At 41.1% G+C, this 19,034-nt stretch overlaps 1 protein-coding gene across 2 annotated transcripts in view; it reads left to right on the forward strand.

Moving 5' to 3' along the window:
- Nucleotides 1-19,034, forward strand: part of ncf4 (neutrophil cytosolic factor 4) — a 31,690-nt gene that overhangs the window by 7,269 nt on the left and 5,387 nt on the right. For both annotated transcript variants that reach the window (XM_077226883.1, XM_077226882.1), the window contains exons 7-8: nucleotides 1,013-1,061; nucleotides 11,992-12,090. In XM_077226883.1, coding sequence (XP_077082998.1) covers nucleotides 1,013-1,061; nucleotides 11,992-12,090 — 148 coding nt within the window. The remainder of the gene's footprint in view (nucleotides 1-1,012; nucleotides 1,062-11,991; nucleotides 12,091-19,034) is intronic.

Here is a 19,034-nt window from a genome sequence, read left to right on the forward strand (position 1 = left end):
TCTGAGATGGCGAATCATAATTAATTACTGGTATGTGTCCAACGTTGTAAAGAGTGATGTGCAGCGTTTAGTAAGTTGGCGGAGTGAAGCTGTGAGCTTGCGTGAGTGGAGGCGGGGCTAATTAGCATATTAATGTATCTGTGTAAATGAAACAAGGGTGTAAAGTTACATTCAAGCTATTTTAAGACATGAATATTTTTTTTTTCTCAGGAAAAAACTTTTAAATATGTCATTTTGGTGATCAAAGATGAGTTTTAAGGGATAAAATTATTGACTTCAGGGGGACTTTAAGTCATCTGCTTCTGAGTCTATAGTATTCTGAGATCTCGATATTGTCTCAAACTATGTGGTTTGACGAGGTTCAAATCAAAAGTCTCGAAGATTTCCCATCATATTATTCTAAGACCAAATTATCTGAGTGTAACAGATGCCAATGACTGACACTAGCGACTGCGGTCTTTAGCATCCATGTTAGCACACCTGCCTCCCACGCCGGATACACCCGTTCGAATCACATCGCTCTAACACGGTGCGAGTAGGACCAGTCACATTTGGTGCCGTGACCCGGATGGGAGTGAGGTTTACGGGGGTGAGTGTAATTGAGGCCAGCTAGTAAGAGCTGTGCATGTAAACCTCACTCCCTTGATCTCAAGATGTGCATTAGCGACTGACGCTAGTGGCTGCGGTCTTTAGCGTTCTTGTTAGCGCACCCGCCTCCCATGCTAGAGACACCGGTTCAAATCCTGCTCGGAGCGGGTCGAGTATGACCGGAGTGGTTACATGAGTTAAGGCGTTTTAGGAGAACCATTTGAGACGCAGTTTATATTTAAACGACCCAGAGTCTTTGTAGCTATGATAGATAGACTTCAGAGCAATACATTTCTTCTTTGGTTTGTCAGCCTTTTACTTTGACTGTCATCTTTAAAAACTGTAATAAAATGTAGTAGAAACCACTTCTTCTTCTGTTCATCTGAAGTTCACACTGCTCTTTCTTTTCTCTCTCTCTCACTAGAAAAACCGTGAAGTCCAAAACAGACCTTTTCTCCGCACCCAGAGCAGAGGTACATCAGCGTTTCCTTGGAAACACTTTCAGTAACAGCCTACACACACTACATACTACACATACTGACAGTACACAGTCAAGTGTGCAGGCACCACACAAAGCTCTGGCATTTGATCTTGAGGTTATTACACAACGCACGCACACACAAACACCTCAAACTTTTGTTACAAAACTCTCGCATTTTGTCAGAAGATTATGACAAAACTCTGTGAAGGCTGAGACTCACAGCATCGCTTACACACACTTTGCTTTCCGTAATTCCAAATGCTCTAATTATGGAGGAATTTGAATATGTATATATAATTCACACAGACTGATGTAGAAAATATTGATACAGTGGTGGACAGAATTAATGGCTCGCCTGGTAAGTATGATCAAAAATGCCTGTAAAAAATAAATATGCATTGTTTATCCTTTTGATCTTTCATTTATGAAATAAATGTTTTTTCTATAAAACACATTGGCCACATTTATTGCCACCCCTAGAATTTTTTACGAGTAAAATATCTCTGAAGTATATTCCCATTAATATTTACCTTTTTTTTAAGCACACCAGGGTGACTAGGAACATGAAACTGTCTAGCTATGACTTCTTGTTTCATAGGAGTTTAAATATGAGGAATCACAAAGGCCAAATTCCCTTAATCATCCATCACAATGAGTAAACCAAAGAATATAGTTCTGATGTGCATCAAAAGATTGTTGAATATCACAAAATATAAAGTGGATGTATGAAAATACCTAAAGAATTGAAAATCCCCATTTTGACCATCAGGGCAATAATTAGTTCCAATCAAGTGAATATGTTAATAATCTGCCAGGGAGAGGACGTGTGTCTATATTGCCTTAATGCACGGTGAGGAGGAGAGATTGAGTGGACAAAGACTCTCCAAGGATCACAGATGGAGAATTGCAGAGATTACTTGAGTCTTGGGGGACAGAAAGCCTATAAAAATATATCAAACAACCCCTACATCACCACATTTTGTTTGGGAGGGTTTCAAGAAAAATCCAAAAACAAACTCCAGCATATTGAGTTGTCAGACATGACTAGATCTTCAAAAGGGACTGGATTCTATTGTCAGATGAAACAAAAATGTGCTTTTTGGCAGCAAAGCCACCAGATGTGTTTGATGCAAACAGGGATAAAAAGTATTTAATAACAGGGAGCCAATAATTATGGCCAGCGTATTTTGGAGAAAAGCATTTATTTCATAATGTGATTACCCACCCCCCTACTTTCAATTATTTTACTTCAATGAAAGGTTTGATTTTTGCAAATTGTTTTAATGAAAGATCAAAAGGATTAACAATGCAGATTAATTTTTTTTCAGCCATTTTTGACCATATTTACCAGGGGTGCCATTAATTCTGACCACCACTGTAGGACTTATGGTAAGGGATTTGACCAAAGTACTAACTTGTATATCTTTTCTTCTTTTATCTTATATATTTTATATCTTTTCAAAGTACTAACTTGGATAAATATCTTTTCGTCAGGTCATTCAACCCTCTTTATCTAAACCGATCTACTTAACCATCTGACTCGCACATCCGCAATGTTTGTAGTTTTCTAACACTTTTTATTCGTGTTTGTAGTTCTCATCGAATCGTCATCCAATGCGCAACGGGTTGTGGGCAATATTAGCCGTTAGAGTGCGCACGGATCTGCACTTCGGATTCTAACCGGTAAAAGTAGAACAACCGGGTATCTTTGGAATAATTATTTCAACATACGTATTATTTCAACATATTCAACACGATATAGAACACACTAATTATAATTTTGAATACTATTTAGGACGGATATGTGAACTGGGATGCAGAAATAGGCTTAGACTGAAGGAAGGACCCAATCTATTTTTAGAGACCATAAAGAGGCTTGAGAATGAAATCTTTTGACTTAGGCCAGTAAGAAACCACACAAAACACCCTGTGCTGAACACCATAGCAACCGCACAGCAGTCCACTAAAATCCACTCTGAACACCCCAGCAAACACACAGCAAACCCTGGCAACCACCCAAAACAGCCCACCACCACAGCAGCCAGTTTCGTATCGGCAAACACTACACATTTTCTTCAGAAGATGTCGAAATCTGTCAACTACAGAGTCACTGTAGTTGTGATTTTGATCCCTCGTCCTGTGATAGATATACAGTGAGAACACTAAATCTGTAACATTCCTCTAATGCTGACAAAAAGAGACATGTGCATCTCTGTTTTCTGGGTCAAATCTTTGCCCCATTAATGCTTGCTGCCCTGTTCCACTTTTGCTAATTTCTTTATTCATCATCACCTTATTTTCCTGAGATGCTTTTTAAAGGGGTAGTTCACCTGAAAATTTAAAATCTATGATAATTTACACATCCTCATGTCATTATCAATCTGTATGACTTCATTTTGTATGTGGAAGACAATAGTAGATATTTTGGAATAGAGCTGCACGATACCGGGTAAATTGAGAATCGCAATATTTTCACAATACGATTCTGAACAGACAACTAAACTTAAAAAACATGTAAATTACTAGAGGTTCTGACAAAATATGCTGCTGTCTATTTAAAAATGTTAACATCAATTAGAATGATTTTTCTTTTAATAGTTTGAATGTATGATTCAGTGACTCACTTATAAAGACTTGTTTCATTACTGTATGAATCAGCGTTTTTGAACTAATCTCTTAAATGAATGATTCAATGACTCTATCATAAATACTTCACTTGTTTCATTACTGGATGAATCAGCATATTTGAATGAATCACATGGATAAATGATTCAATGACAAATACATTTTTAACAGTCACTTGTCGCCACCTACCGGTGTAACAATGTAATTGACACCATTGTTATTTGAAGCACCATGTTACTTTCAAAAGGGGATTTGCTCTATTTTTATTACTAGACATAAGTGTATATCTGTAAACTATATAATTTTATACCAGTACTTCTGTATTAATTTGATTTGCTGTAAGACAGAAATAACGATACTGTGAGTTTGAAAAGACTGTTTGTGAAGCTGTTTCATAACTGCTCTCTCTGGATCAGCAGCAGCGCAAACACAGATCTGAATGTCCTGGTGTGATTTTGTCAAAAGTTTTAATAGACAAAGGTGAATCATTGTCATTTAGGATTAAGATGGTGTGGGTGTTTGAATCAAGGTCTTAAAGACTAATTGTGCAACTCTTTTCCATGCAATCAATGCTTATTTTCAATCTGCAAAATTACACAGATGTGTTGTAATAGTACAGATGAGACATATTAGTGATGTGTCGTTTGCGAACGAGCCGGCATTCTTTGTAGCGAACGAGAAGAGTCGACTCCTGTCGGGGAGACCCGAATCCTTATTTGGGGCAGGACTTTATTTGGATGGGCACACCATGCAGCCAATCACAGCAATCACAGAGTGATACTAAACAAAGAGCCATTTTGGAGCCATAAGAGCCGGCTCTTCTAAGGGAGCCGAGCAAAAAGAGCCGAATCTTTGAAAAGAGCCAGACTTCCCATCACTAACACATATAGTGCATTATATATCTGAATCATTGAATCAGTGAGTTGAACTTGTGAACTAGATCTGTTCAATTCGTGAACAAATCATTCATACTGGGTTTGTGAAACAGCTGAACTGATTCTTTGAAAAGATTTGACTCAAAAACAGTCATTTGTACATTGATAATGAACAATTTGTTCACACATCGGAATGATCAAGTTCAGTTTACTGATTAATCATAATGAACAAGTCATGTGTACCACCATGATACTTTTGCATCCTTTTTAAAGTTTGAAAACTTCAAACTTCGTTTATTGTAAATTGCATGGAAAAGAGCAACCAGGACATTCTTCACAATTTTTCTTTTTGTGTTTCATGGAAGAAAGAGAAAGTTTTGAATAAATGAAGTTTGGGCGAACGATCTCTTTAATGCTTTCCTTTCACCCTCTCTCTTCCACCTCAGTCACGTTCCTTCAGCCTCTCTTTCTTATCTTTCTCCTTGTCTTAATATATTCTCTGCTCTTTTTTTCCACTGTTCACTTTATCCTCCAGTCCTCCTTTAATCTCTCCCACTCTCCTCTTTGAGTTCACCCATCAGTCTCGCTTCCTTCTCTCGCTTTCTCACGCCATCCCTTAATGCATCTCTCCCTCTTTGTCCTGTGGAGTACTTGCACTCTTTCAAGCAGTTTCATTTCTGTCTTTGTGTCTCCTGATGCTGTCAGACCAGATCGCTATTCTGTCATTCCATTCACACAAATTTGAATGTGTGGGAGTCAGTTTAAAGGGCAACAATTTAAAAGAAAACAAAATATTATAAAATCATGTCTATTTCTGATTCTGCACTCAGAAAGGTGGAGCTATTGTACATAAACCAGAGCTTTGCGATTGATTCGACGCACTCTCATGCCAATTCGTTTTACGTTTTGGTGAATTCGTATGAATCTCATTTGTAACGCCCCACTGAAAGTACAAATTCAAACGAAATTGCCACGATACAGTGATTACATATTCTCAGGAAATCAGGTTGATTGATTTCTATAGTAATTTCAGTTCCTGTTCTCTCTTTCTCTTCTATTATTTGGACAAACAGCTAATCGCGAATTACTTGAAATGCCATTGGTTGAGCCAAAAGGTTATATTCTGTCCCATTTTTTGACCTTGATACACAAGCCCATCTTTTATTATCTCCTCAGAACATTTCACCCATCATGTCTCGTCCTGATGAAGATCGATGTAGCAGGTGTGTTGATAAATTTTACACAGTGCTGGGCATTTGTCTTCATATGCTCATGTGAGAGCACATGATTCAAAGCACACTGCTCTCCACATGAAGATCACAGTGGAAGAGACTCCTGCCTTATACTGGTGTGTATGTGTGGCCGAGACTGAGAGAGAAAGTGACAGATTACACTTCTCATAACACTAGATAGAGCAACAAAAGATCTGGAAAGCAAGACCAGGAAAGATAGATATGTGGGCGGTGTCGCTTTGCGGTTAAATACCTGAGAAAGGTTGTAGGTTCGAACTTCAAAAGGGGTGATTCATGTGCTGTCATTATTACAGTCTTGATAAATACCCAAAAATGAAGAATCTGTCCTCACTTTTGCACGCTTATGCCATTCTAGTGCTAGTCCTTTCTTACAAAGAGAACAAAAGGAGATGTTCATGCTGCTCTTTTCAACACAAAGCATACAGTGACCACAGGCTACCAACACAATAAAACCATGAGCGTGGTCCAAATGACTTGTGTGCTATGTTTCAGATCTTCTGAACACCAGATTTGACATCAGTGACAGCAAGAATCCAAATCCAAAACATAATATATGAAGTGTATGTTAAACGTTGTTAAAGGATTTTGGCACTAAATTATCATATTGCTTCAGAAGACTTGGAATGTAGTACACAAGTCATGTTGACTACTATTATGGTTCTTCTTTCATTTCTTTAAGCAAAAGGGGTTTGGAATGACATGAGGGTGAGTAAATGAATTAGTTTCTCAAGTGGGACTGAAACTGTAGTAAAAATGCATGTCAAGTCACTTCGGATAAAAGTGTCATTTAGGTTATCACCAAATCTATTGGTTCATTTGCTGTGTGACAGCTCGGAGAAGAATATGGCCATTTCCTTGGACTCATAAGATACAAGACAGGGAGCTTGATTGAAAATCAAAGCTTTTTCTTTCTTCTGTATCACTGATTCACTGTAAGGAGTTTAGACCGTAAGAGAGAGCCATTATAGAGAGATACAGTTTCAAGTCCTGCACTTCGGCTGTTAGAAACATTGTGTGAACAATCTGAGAGAAGATATTTTAAGCACTATATAGTCACATATAATGACATTTTAGCATTAAAGTCAGTTATGACTGATTTTTTCCATTCACACTTACACATTATTGCACTTTCATGATTATTTTCATGGTCTGTTTCACAAAGGACAGCTATTTCACACCTGAGCTTGGCTGAAAGCTTGGGGTGAGAGTCCCACAGTTCTTGTTTTGGATGGTTATCGGTCTGAAATAAGAGAGATATTAGCATATTCTTGTAGATTCAATTATAATTTCTTTTGTATTTCTCCCATTACATTTGCAAGTTAAAGACTTTTGTTCATTTATAAGCACTGATAAGCAGGTTAATAACTGACACCCCTCCTTGGTTAAACTCCTTTGTCATGTGTCATGGCCCCAGAGACTGATCTCTTCTCTTTATATCCTGCTCTGTTCCCCCAGTTGAGAAGAGCCAAACTGGGTCACTCATTTAGGTAGGAAAAAACACCTCCTTCTCCTCCCTTTTGGCTGGCCATGTGCTAATGAGCTCATTTCAGAGGTCATTGACTCCTTAATTGAAATCAGAGTGCTTTGTGACCCCCAGAGTCACTCTATAATTAGATATGTTCTCCGACCCCTTGATCCCGTGCAGAAATAACTCTCAGAATATGACCAAACAGGAAAGACCCCTTCAATAGAGTGCAACTAAATGAAATAAATTGATAGCTATTTGAGTATTATTGTGTTTGAATGTGGTTACATTGTCTTTTGTTGACTTTTTAGGGTTCATATAACTAGTTTAGATAATTGGCCAACATTTAGCTCACACTTCTTTCTTCATAAACTTCTTTTTAGACCTTTTTAGTCTAACTATCTCGGTTTGTTCTCGACCTACTTCTCTTCGATATCGAGTGCAACGTAAGCCCTGAGGTCTTCATATCACTTAATTCGTAAGTTTCAGCCAGTATGCCGACTAGATTGCCTGATAGCACACATACGTCATCCAGGTGTCTATTTAATGTGTGTGTTGTCATCTGAAAGATGTGATCCCTAAAACGTTACCTGTTCTTCCAGATTTAGAAGGAAATTGCTTTTTAGATGTTAATGATGAAAAAAGGTAATTCTACTCCTTTTAAGAACATTTGTCAGATGGAATGTGTTGCTTTCCCGATGAAGTGCTATAGTGCTATATACTATTGCTTCCAAGTCAAATTAATAGTAGGGCTGTGGAGCAATTAAAAATTGTAATCTAATTAATTACATAATGTGCCGATTAATTAGTAATTACAAATTATAATCGCACACCAAATTTGGCTGAGAAATTATCCCCAAAAGATCATTTAAAGTCATTATTGTGGAAAATGAGAAAAGCATCAAATAGACATTACAAAAAGTAGCTTTAGAAAGAAATATTTTATTTTATTCAACATGGAATTTAGTACGCATTAACTTTTAGGGTTCCATGGCCATGATTTTTTTCAGAAGCTGCATCTGAATATGTATTTAGATATATTTACAGACTTTTTGTTGCATATTTGTTGCATATTTTGCATATTATTGCATAACTAATGCCATGAGATTAATAGGTTTTAAAAGGGTATTAAAGCGACAGTTCACCCAAAAATGGAAATTCTGTCATCATTTACTCTCCCTCATGTTGTTTCAAACCTGTATGAGTTTCCTTCTTTTGTAGGACATAAAAGAAGATAATTTCTGAGAAATGTCTCAGTATTTTTTTTCCAGTGGTAACCAAAATGTTTGGTAACCAACAGTCTTCAGCATATCCTCTTTTATGTTCCACAAAAGAAAGTAAGTCATACAGTTTTGTAATGACGTAAGGGTGAATAAATGATGACAGAATTCTCATTTGTGGGTGAACTATCCCTTTAATGTTTTTTTTTATTAAATTATTCTCTCTAAACTAAATTACACTAAACTAAAACTGCCAGTATGTGGCAGTAAATCTCTAAATGAGTGAGTCATTCAGTCATTAGCTTAATTCAAACTGTTGAGTCATTCAGGAATGAAGTAAATGGCTCTCTTTATGAATGGGCCATTGAATCATTGGTTCACCCGATTGATTCGCTCAGAACGCAGATTCATTCAGAAACGAAACACAGCGGTATACAATATTAACTTCTTATTTATTGAACTTGTGTATAAAATCAATATCACATTTGCACTCTTGCTATTCGGAACAAAAATATCACTCGTGTGATATCGCACTTGTTACTTGTGTCATATTGCTTAACTGTATCATATGATATTTACATATGAGACAAAAATGCCCTTCATCATGTTTTTCACCAATCAATTTAAGATGTCCTACGTAGGTCTGGGGCGGGTACGTTAAAAGCATTAATCATTTTAACGCTGTTTACGTTGACGTTGTTTTTTTCCATTTATAATTCATCAAATTAACAACAGCCCTAATTAATAGTGTTACATTTTTAGGAAAGCTTGGATTTTATGTGTTGCTTCTTTGTAAAAGAATTACGCAATTGCTGTTGTCGTGACATTCAGCGGACATCTTGTTTTCGTTTGGCTTGATAATGCGACACCATTTTTTCTGTACACTATTGACTACAGAAGATAGAATAAAGAATAAAGAAAAGACCAATCACAATTCAGTATGCAAATGAGTGCAGGAAAGAAGACCAGTCAGTATCCAGTATGCAAATATTACAATTGCATCATCGCTGTAGGATAGATTCTAGCGAACATTCTACAAAGTAAGTCAAATTTTCGATGTAAATGGTTAAAAAAATTGTTGTGTTTGGACCCCATTGACGTCCGTTGTATAGACAAAAACATTAATTTGCGTTTAAAAGAAAGTAAATCATACAGGTTTGGAGTGACATGAGGGAGAATAAATGAATAATGAGTTTTAATTTTAGGACGAACTGTTCCTTTAAGTATAATGTTTACCAAACTGGCAAGCACAGCTAAGATGGAAATTATCTACAAAGTTTGAATGTAGCCTGTGCATTTAGTGTTTCGGATCAATTCTAGAAGACACATAAACTCTATATACACATAAACTCTATAAAACACATAAAAACACAATAAAAAGATTCCTTGCAAAGTGTCGTGGTAATGCTAATGCTACTGAGAGCTTTTCTCAGCGCTAGGCTAATTAGCACATATATTACATTGGGAAAAAGGGGGAAGGAAATTGCTTTGTCACATTCCCACATAGCAGAGTGTGTTTATTGCACCTTCTTACACATTTCCAAGTCTTGTTTAATTTCCAGTGTGGTTTAACCATGTAATAAAAAGACAAGAGACAGGGCACAAAAGAAAACACAGTCCAATATGAGGAGGACTCGCTCAACAAGGTGTCATTTTGTTGTTCATTTTTTAAATTGGTCCGACATCATGCAGTGTGTTGGTCATAACAGGGATTTTCAACATGTCACATATCTAGTTGTTAATTTGTGTGGTCCTCTTTTGTAAGAAATATTAAACAAAATTCCAGTCGCCTAAAATAGTTCAGCTTTACCGTAGTGTGGCTGAAGAAGCCAATTATTGTACGGAGTTACTTTCCTGCACTATATAACAAAGTTAGCCCACACAAATGACCCAAAAGCCATTTTTAGGGTTTCACAGCAGCAGTGCTACTGAAATAGTTTCTTCATCTGATGTTACTGAGCCTGCACTCAGATACTTGCTCTGTACTGTTGACTTTGTGGAGAATTTCACATCGAGTTTTGGCACAAATTGTGTCTTTCTGTTCAGATGCTGCCTACGAGCGCGCACGGACATAAACACATGCGTGCTCACACTTAAAGCAACTGCCAAGATGTAATTAGCTGGTAACATCTAACACGTCTCACCTACACACTCCTACTCATGCAAACAAACCAAGCAACCCACAGCTCAGCAGATTTACAGCATTATCTAAACATACAGAGATGGTGGTGTGAGAACAGATGCCCACTCATGCCCATCACACACACGCACGCACTCAGACACTTGTGCTTAGCGTAAGGTTACACACAGAGCTTTAAAACACCAGTGATACGTGGCCATAATGGATCTAGTGTGTGTGTATATATATATATATATATATATATATATATATATATATGTTCTAGCTCTATATTCTTATGTGTCTGTTTCTCTAAAGAAATCTTAGGAGAAACATCTGACACACAGCTAATAATCAAGAGCTCTTGAGTTACGAAGGATTTTTTGTTGAGTAATTGACCTTGGTTTCTTTTGATTTAACTAAACTTGAAGGATTGACATGTACAAATAATATTGGAGGACACAGAATATCTGTCTTTGCTGTACATATCTTTCCACTTATTATTTTGCATCACTTTTTCTTTTTTTCTCTCTCATTTTTTCTTAGTTTATGGTCCCTTTAACTGCGTCATTGATATTTGGTTAATACAGGCATATTTGGCAATATACCATGGTGTGTGTGTGTGTGTGTGTTTGTTTTTTAGAGATTATTTTGAAATCATCCATGGTGTACTTTTCAAAGAATACCACGGTAATACCATGGCATTGTCCTTATACATATCCAAAAGTAATTTGACCATGGTAAATGTTTAAGAATACCATGATGCATGTCCAGAATATGTGATTTTTCATAGTACATATGGAATACACGTTTCATAGTATATTCACTTTGGTAAAACTATGGTATTTTTTTAAGTACATGTTCACAAGAGATTATGCAATTGCACATATTCAATAAAACATGGCATTACCATATTTTACTATGTTCAAAGCCAGATTTAGGACATATATTTTGAGACAGTTTACTTAGAAGAATACCATTGTATTCATCAAAATGAACATTGTGCAAGTCCAAAAACTATGACTAGGCTAAATAATAGAAAGTATGAAAAAAAAACCTGTTATTACCACAATAAGTGTTAGAAAAGAAAAGTACAATTAAAAATCTCTACCACTTTTCTGAATAGCATTTTCCCTCCTGAATCTCTCTTATAGTCACTTTCTCTAGTTTCTTGCTTTTTTTCTTACCAGTATCCTTTCATCCTATTTTATTAATCTCATTCATTCTCTACAAAGTTCTTAAAGCACGAGGATCTCTTACCTGCTGCTCGGTCTTACTCAGGATGTGTTTCTCTCTCTTTCTCTCCTTCGGTGTGTGTGTGTTTCCCGCTTGTGTGTCTTCGCTGTGTGTGTGTGTGTGTGTTAGGCGGTGTTTGACTTCAGCAGCAGTGGACGCTTGGAGCTCAGTCTGAAGGCTGGAGACGTGATCTTCCTCTTGCGGAGAGTCAACGCTGACTGGCTGGAGGTGAGAGAGAGATGGAGAGAGAGAAGGATAACAGGATAGAAGCAGAGAGAAAGGTAGAAGAGGATAGGTAGGCAGGAGGAGAGGAGAGAGAGAGAGAGGAGAGAGATAGAGAGAAAGAGAGATAGAGGAGGGTTTGTAAGATAAGCGAGGGAGAGAGAAAAGAATGAAGCAATGTGATCACATTTATGTTTGGAGGTATTTGTGAGTAAATGTGATTGTAGCACACATAGGGCCAGATTTACTAACAGCTTGGCTGGCGCAAACACTCTTTTGGCGTTAAAAACTACTGTCAGGATTTACTAGTTAAATTAGCCCTGAAAAGGCTTGACAGGGTTATTTTTGCGGCTGATCTTATTGCATATGCATTTGTAGGAGTTTCCCTTTCAGAAGGAGTATTAAAAAGTATTTAAATGGATTTTGCGAGGTGATTTACTAAGGTTTGCGCTAGTCAATTAACTGGTATTTGCGCTATTATTTACCGCCCAAACAAGCATGTCTTAAATCAGATGCTAATTTGCGCTGCTCTTGGTAATTATGTTGGTCATTATGGAAATGATGACCATTTTCCACTGAATCAACCTTAAACACATTTTGTTACATCAACAAAAATAAATGCAAGTGTTATATCAGGTACAAAGAGCTCCTTAAAGTCAGCATGAAACAGAAATTATGAAAGCGATAGTCTTTTTTTCCCCATTGTGATGTATATTTCCAAGTCAAATGGCTTCTTGAATGAAAAATGCAGAGCGTGACTTGATTTTGTCCTTTGGGAATTGATTGGATGGTTGTGGCTTGCTATTGGTCGATCTCATGTGAGTGACAGGTTGCCCCGCCTTTCAGAGACATAAACATTTTTATTGTATATTGTATTCAAAGGGTTATTTTATTGTCTTTATAATATATGAGATTATCATCATCATCACATTTATTGACTGCTTTAACCTCATTTTTTAATTTTTTTTATTTACACAAGGCAGATACTTTTATTCAAAGCAACTTACTTTACATTAGAGGTGTAATCAGTTCATAAATTCCCTGGAGATTATGACCTTGAAGTTTACTGTGAGCTATAGGAATGTCCTTTATATAACCTAAACACACAAATAAGTAAATGACTAAAACTCATTAAAATGACATGTCCAGTGTGTTTTACATACATTTCATACTTGCATATGACTTTTAACAGTCCCTTCTGGATTTCATTGAAAAATTTGCTTTTAGGTTAATAAAAGATTTTCGACAATTTCAGTCATCAATTTCAGTACATTGATATTACACTGTAGTAGATGAAACGTTCAGATAAAGGGAAGGAAGAGGACAGGGTCGGCTTCAGGTGACTGTGGGTGTTTATTCAAACTCAAAACTCTTTCAACATAAACAAAAGACGCGCACCACAAAACAGACTCTATTCGTTACAATCAGATTTCACTCAATGTCTCTCGCTCTCGCCGTTCTCCTCTCTTTCTCTCCGTCTCAGTCCAGTTCAGCCACAAGTCTCCACCAGTCTCTCTCTCCCACTCTCTTGTTTCCTCGTGGCTTTTATCCATTTCCCCACGCCAATTACTGAAATAAGACACAGGTGTTTGTCATTCACACTTAACCCACTCACGCCGCACCTGTCTCCCGATCCTCTGTCCCATCACAGACTTCGCTGAACCACGCCCCCCTTGCCACATACCCCCACCGCCCGACTCAGGCCGGGGAGCCGTCCCAGGGACCAGAGGGTGAATTCCCGTCCCAGGAGATAATATCGGAGGGTGAGGACGGCCCACCTGATGGCTAAACATTCCTTCTCAATGGTGCTGTACTTAGTCTCTCTCTTTGAGAGCTTGCGACTAATGTAAAGCACTGGCCGTTCCTCTCCATCCATCTCCTTGGACAGGACTGCTCCCAGCCCTCTGTCCGACGCGTCCGTCTGTAACAAAAAGGGGAGAGAAAAATCAGGAGCTTGTAGTAGCGGCCCACCACATAGAGCAGCCTTTACCTGGGTGAAAGCCTGCTGACACTGCTCCGTCCACTGAACCGGATTTGGTGACTCCTTTTTAGTGAGATCAGTCAGCGGCCTGGCAAGGTCCGAATAATTAGGCACAAACCTTCTATAATATCCCGCCAGCTCCAGGAACTGTCTCACCTCCTCTTTGGTCTTGGGTCTCGGGCATGTTGCAACGGCTGCTGTCTTATCAATTTGGGGACGCACTTGCCCGTGACCCAAGTGGAATCCTAGATACCTGACCTCTACACGCCCAACCGCACACTTCTTTGGGTTGGCCGTCAGCCCAGCCAGTCTCAGCGCTCCCAGGACTGCGCGCACATGCTACATATGGTGCTGCCAGTCATTACTATAAATGATTATATCATCCAGATAGGCAGCGGCATATGCAGCATGTGGCCGGAGTATTCTGTCCATGAGACGCTGGAAGGTGGCTGGAGCCCCAAACAAGCCAAAAGGAAGCGTAACGAATTGGTGTAATCCGAACGGCTTCGTAAAGGCTGTTTTTTCTTTAGATAGAGGCGATAAGGGGATCTGCCAATACCCTTTAGTTAAATCCAGCGTCGAATAAAAGCGAGCAGTGCTGAGCCGATCAATCAGTTCGTCAATCCAGGGGATTGGATAGGCATCGAATTTCGACACGGCATTAACCCTGCGGTAATCCACAGAAAACCGAACTGAGCCGTCCGTTTTAGGTATTAAAACTATCGGGCTCGCCAAATTACTTTGGGATTCTTCTATTACCCCCATCTCGAGCATCGCCTCTAATTCAGACTGAACCACCTTTTTCTTGTGTTCGGGTAATCGATATGGCCGGCTGCGCACCACCACGCCCGGCTCGCTTTCAATATGGTGCTGAATGAGGTTGGTTCGACCAGGTAGGGGCGAGAACACATCGGCAAATTCTGCCTGCAACCTGGCAACGTCAGTAAGCTGGGATGGCGAAAGATGGTCTCCGCCTGGAGCCAGTGCGAGAGATGGTGATTTGATATTCGCTTCTACTCCGAGATCCTCTTCCGCACTAATCACCGTCGCCAGCATTCCTGACTCCGCCTCGCTCCATTTTTTTAGGAGTTTGAGGTGGTAAATTTGACGTGCCCCGTTCCTATCCATTCGAAGTACCTCATTGAGATCCCCGATTCGCTGTTTTGCTGGACGGTAAATTGTCCAAGAAATTATTGCGATAAGCGATAATATTGATAATAAACGATAATATTGTCGTTCTGAGACCATTTTCATCTAAGATAATGATAATGGCATAATAATGCAGGTATAGCTTTTCATAGATCAATAAACTTTTATTTCTAAAGACTATTTAACACTGAAAACATTTTAAATATCCGCAATAAATGAACAAAACAACCAAAAACAATAAAAGCAAGGGACTCTCATTCTCTGTTAACAAAAAATGCATGTCTTGTCTTACCAATGTGTGACTTACGTTCACACTGAGAATCATATGCATCATGTACTGTGTGAGCATGCGTCTCATATGAGTATGTGCGCTAGTTTGTGTGTGTGCTCGCGTCTCATATGAGTATGTGCGCGGAGAGTTTGTGAGTGTGTGCGCTCGCGTCTCATATGATTATGTGCATGGAGAGTTTGTGTGCGCGCATCTCGCGTGTGTAGAGTTTGCGTGTATGTGCGTGAGCGACTTTAGGTGTGTCTTTGTGCATTTCATATGTTGTTTGAGCATTCAGCAGTATACATGTATGTTTGACTACTTAGTATGTGTATGCAAGTGTTTCATATGTGTGTGCGTGAATGAAGTTTGATTTAAGCCCTAGATGGCACCTTATATGAGGGAGAGAGAGAGCGCTCGCAAGAGAGAGAGAGAGAGAGAGAGAGAGAGAGAGGGACGAGCGAGGGGTAGTGCTGCGCGAATGCCGTTTGTGATGGCTTTAGCCCAGTCTGATTGTGCAACAAGGGGCTGCTTAAATGCTGCAGTGATAAGCGGTTGTTGAGCAGCCTTAGTTTTCACTCCTGTCAGTGAAACATCGGGGTGATGTCGCTTCAAATGCGTGGCCATGCTGCCACAGTGCCTACACATTGTCACGGTTTTATCCACTAACCTCTTTCCTTCATCATTATATTTGACAGGGAAGCCAAAATGCTCCCATACAGGGGATTTAAATGACGCGGGGCGTTCAAGCTCCTCCGTTCCTCCGCTCGCCATGACCACGCTGTGTGTGGACTGAACATGCGCACAACTTTTTTTTTTTTTAATAAATCAATCCGCGGATCACGTGTGTGCCGAACCGAAGATATTGATCCGAACGGATCACGGATCAATGATGATCCGTTGCACCACTATGAGCCTCTAACAAATTCTCCATTGAGAGCCGCCCCAAAGTGTGGAGTTTTGTTCTCAGGTCCAGGACATACTGAATTTCATTTTGACTCTCCGAAGGCCCCTCCTCCCAAGTCTCCTTCAGCACGTCTAGCACCCCGCGGGGCTGACGACCATAAAGGAGCTTGAAGGGGGAAAACCCCGTGGAGGCTTGCGGGACCTCGCGCACAGCAAACAATAGGGGTTCTAACCATTTATCCCAATTTTTGGCGTCTTCATGAACGAATTTACGAATCATCGTCTCTATTGTGCGATTAAATCGTTCCACCAAGCTGTCCGTTTGTGGGTGAAAGACGCTGGTGCGAATCGATTTAATGCCCAATAACTCATAAAGTTCGCGTAAAGTACGTGACATGAACGCCGTGCCTTGATCAGTGAGGATCTCTTTCGGGAGATTAGACGAAACAGCGCATCCGCTACACTTTTAGCGGAGATGTTGCGGAGTGCCACTGCCTCAGGATATCGCGTTGCATAGTCCACTATGACTAATGCAAAGCGATGTCCCCGTGCTGACCATTCTAATGGCCCGATGAGGTCCATCGCAATTCGTTGGAAGGGGACCTCGATCAACGGAAGCGGGCGCAATGGCGCTTTTGGGGAGGCCGGCGGATTTACCAGCTGACATTAACAACAAGCCAGGCACCACCTACGCACGTTCTCGTGAATGCCCGGCCAAAAGAATCGGGCCATGAGACGGTTAAGTGTTGTTATTTGCCCTTAGTGGCCAGCCATGGGATTTGAATGAGCCGCCTGGAAAGCTTTTCCCGACGGCTCTTTGGTACTAACAACTGGGTTCTAGTTTGTTTTGTTTGAGCGGATACTTCACCACATCCCCGTGCACACACCTTACCCGAACCATGCGGCTCATATCCAATGCCTCAGGTTGAATCCGGCTTGGGTCGATCGAGGTTTGGTTACATCCTGAATCCACCAGAGCCCGATAGGTACCCCCCTTTGTACTCACAGGTATTTGGTACCGGACAGCCTGATCATGGGCAGTCTGCGGGGCATCCGGGACCCGGATCATTGTCCCCACCTCCATCACCGGACACCTGTCTATGAAATGGTCCGGGTCCCCGCAACGCCAGCAGCCTGGCCCAGGCCTCACCACCGCTCTAGTGGCAGGAAGTGGGGTAAGTGACTGGCGTGGGGAGAGGGGAGGAAAGGAAACCGGGTCTGCCCCAGCGGTGGTGAACCCCGTGCCCCTGGGCTGGGGTCTCAGGCCTCCTGCTGGATCCAGCGAAGTCCCCCCCTGTACCCGGGGAGGGCCACAGAACGGTCCGGGAGGACGGGACCTAGGAAGGGGAACAGGTTGAGGGGAAGAGGTGGGAGAGGGGGAAGGAGAAGAAAAAGAAGAGGAGAGAGAGACAGTTGGAAGGCTTTCGCCGACCCTGGAGCACGCCACCAGCTGGTCCTCCGCCAACTGAATGGCCAAGTCCAGCGGTGGCACTGGACCCACTCCGCGGTCTTCCGCGGTAAATGGCTGATGAATTTTTCCAGCACCACACGGTCGACGATCCCCTGGACGCTGCTTCCCTCAGCCAGCAGCCACTTGCGGCAGGAGTCCCGGAGCTGTTTAGCCAACACGAAGGGTCGGCTGCTCTCGCCCAGATCCAGTGAACGGAACCGCTGGCGATGTTGCTCTGGGCTCCGGGCCGACCAGCTGTAGGATGGCTCTTTTCAGGTCGTCGAAAACCAGGAGATTCGGGACGGGTAGCTGTTGGGCCTCCCCGGTCAGCAACCGGATGAGGCGCACCGGCCATTGCTCTCTTGGTCACTAAACTGCCTCCGCTGATCTCTCGAAGAGGTCCAGGAATGCCTCTGGGTCGTCCTGCGGACCCATTTTATTCAGGGGCAGGTGGGGGGCGCTCGACTGGTGGCGGCGCTGGTCCCATCCGAACCTCCCGGTCCATCCAGCTCCGGAACCTTGTGGGCCTTGAACCAGGAACTGGAACCGACCTTCCAGATCGGTCCTCATCTCCAACAGGGCCCGATGTTGGTCTTGATGGAGGACCGCGAGGGAAGCAACCAGGTTCGCAAGTGGCGATGATGGCGGTGACTGCATGCTGGTGGCGGCTTCCGTCTACCTTCCCGGGTTTCGGCACCAGTGTAGTAGATGAAACGTTCAGATAAAGGGAAGGAAGAGGACACGGTCGGCTTCAGGTGACTGTAGGTGTTTATTCAAACTCAAAACTCTTTCAACATAAACAAAAGACGCGCACCACGTGCTGGACAAAAACAGACTCTATTCGTTACAATCAGATTTCACTCAATGTCTCTCACTCTTGGCGTTCTCCTCTCTTTCTCTCCGTCTCAGTCCAGTTCACCCACAAGTCTCCACCGGTCTCTCTCTCCCACTCTCTTGTTTCCCCGTGGCTTTTATCCGTCTCCTCACGAAAATTACTGAAATAAGACACAGGTGTTTGTCATTCACACTTAACCCACTCACGCCGCACCTGTCTCCCCATCCTCTCTCCTGTCGCAGACTTCGCTGAACCAAGCCCCCCTTGCCACATACACATATCAAAGCATCAACGTCTATCCAAACAAAATGTGTGTACACTTTACATACTAATACATTCAAACACACACCTCTCTGGGTCG

The sequence above is a fragment of the Siphateles boraxobius genome, unplaced genomic scaffold (assembly GCF_051911475.1).
Source record: "Siphateles boraxobius isolate OS27281-9 unplaced genomic scaffold, OSU_SipBor_1 13, whole genome shotgun sequence".
In the NCBI taxonomy this organism is placed as follows: Eukaryota; Metazoa; Chordata; class Actinopteri; order Cypriniformes; family Leuciscidae; genus Siphateles; species Siphateles boraxobius.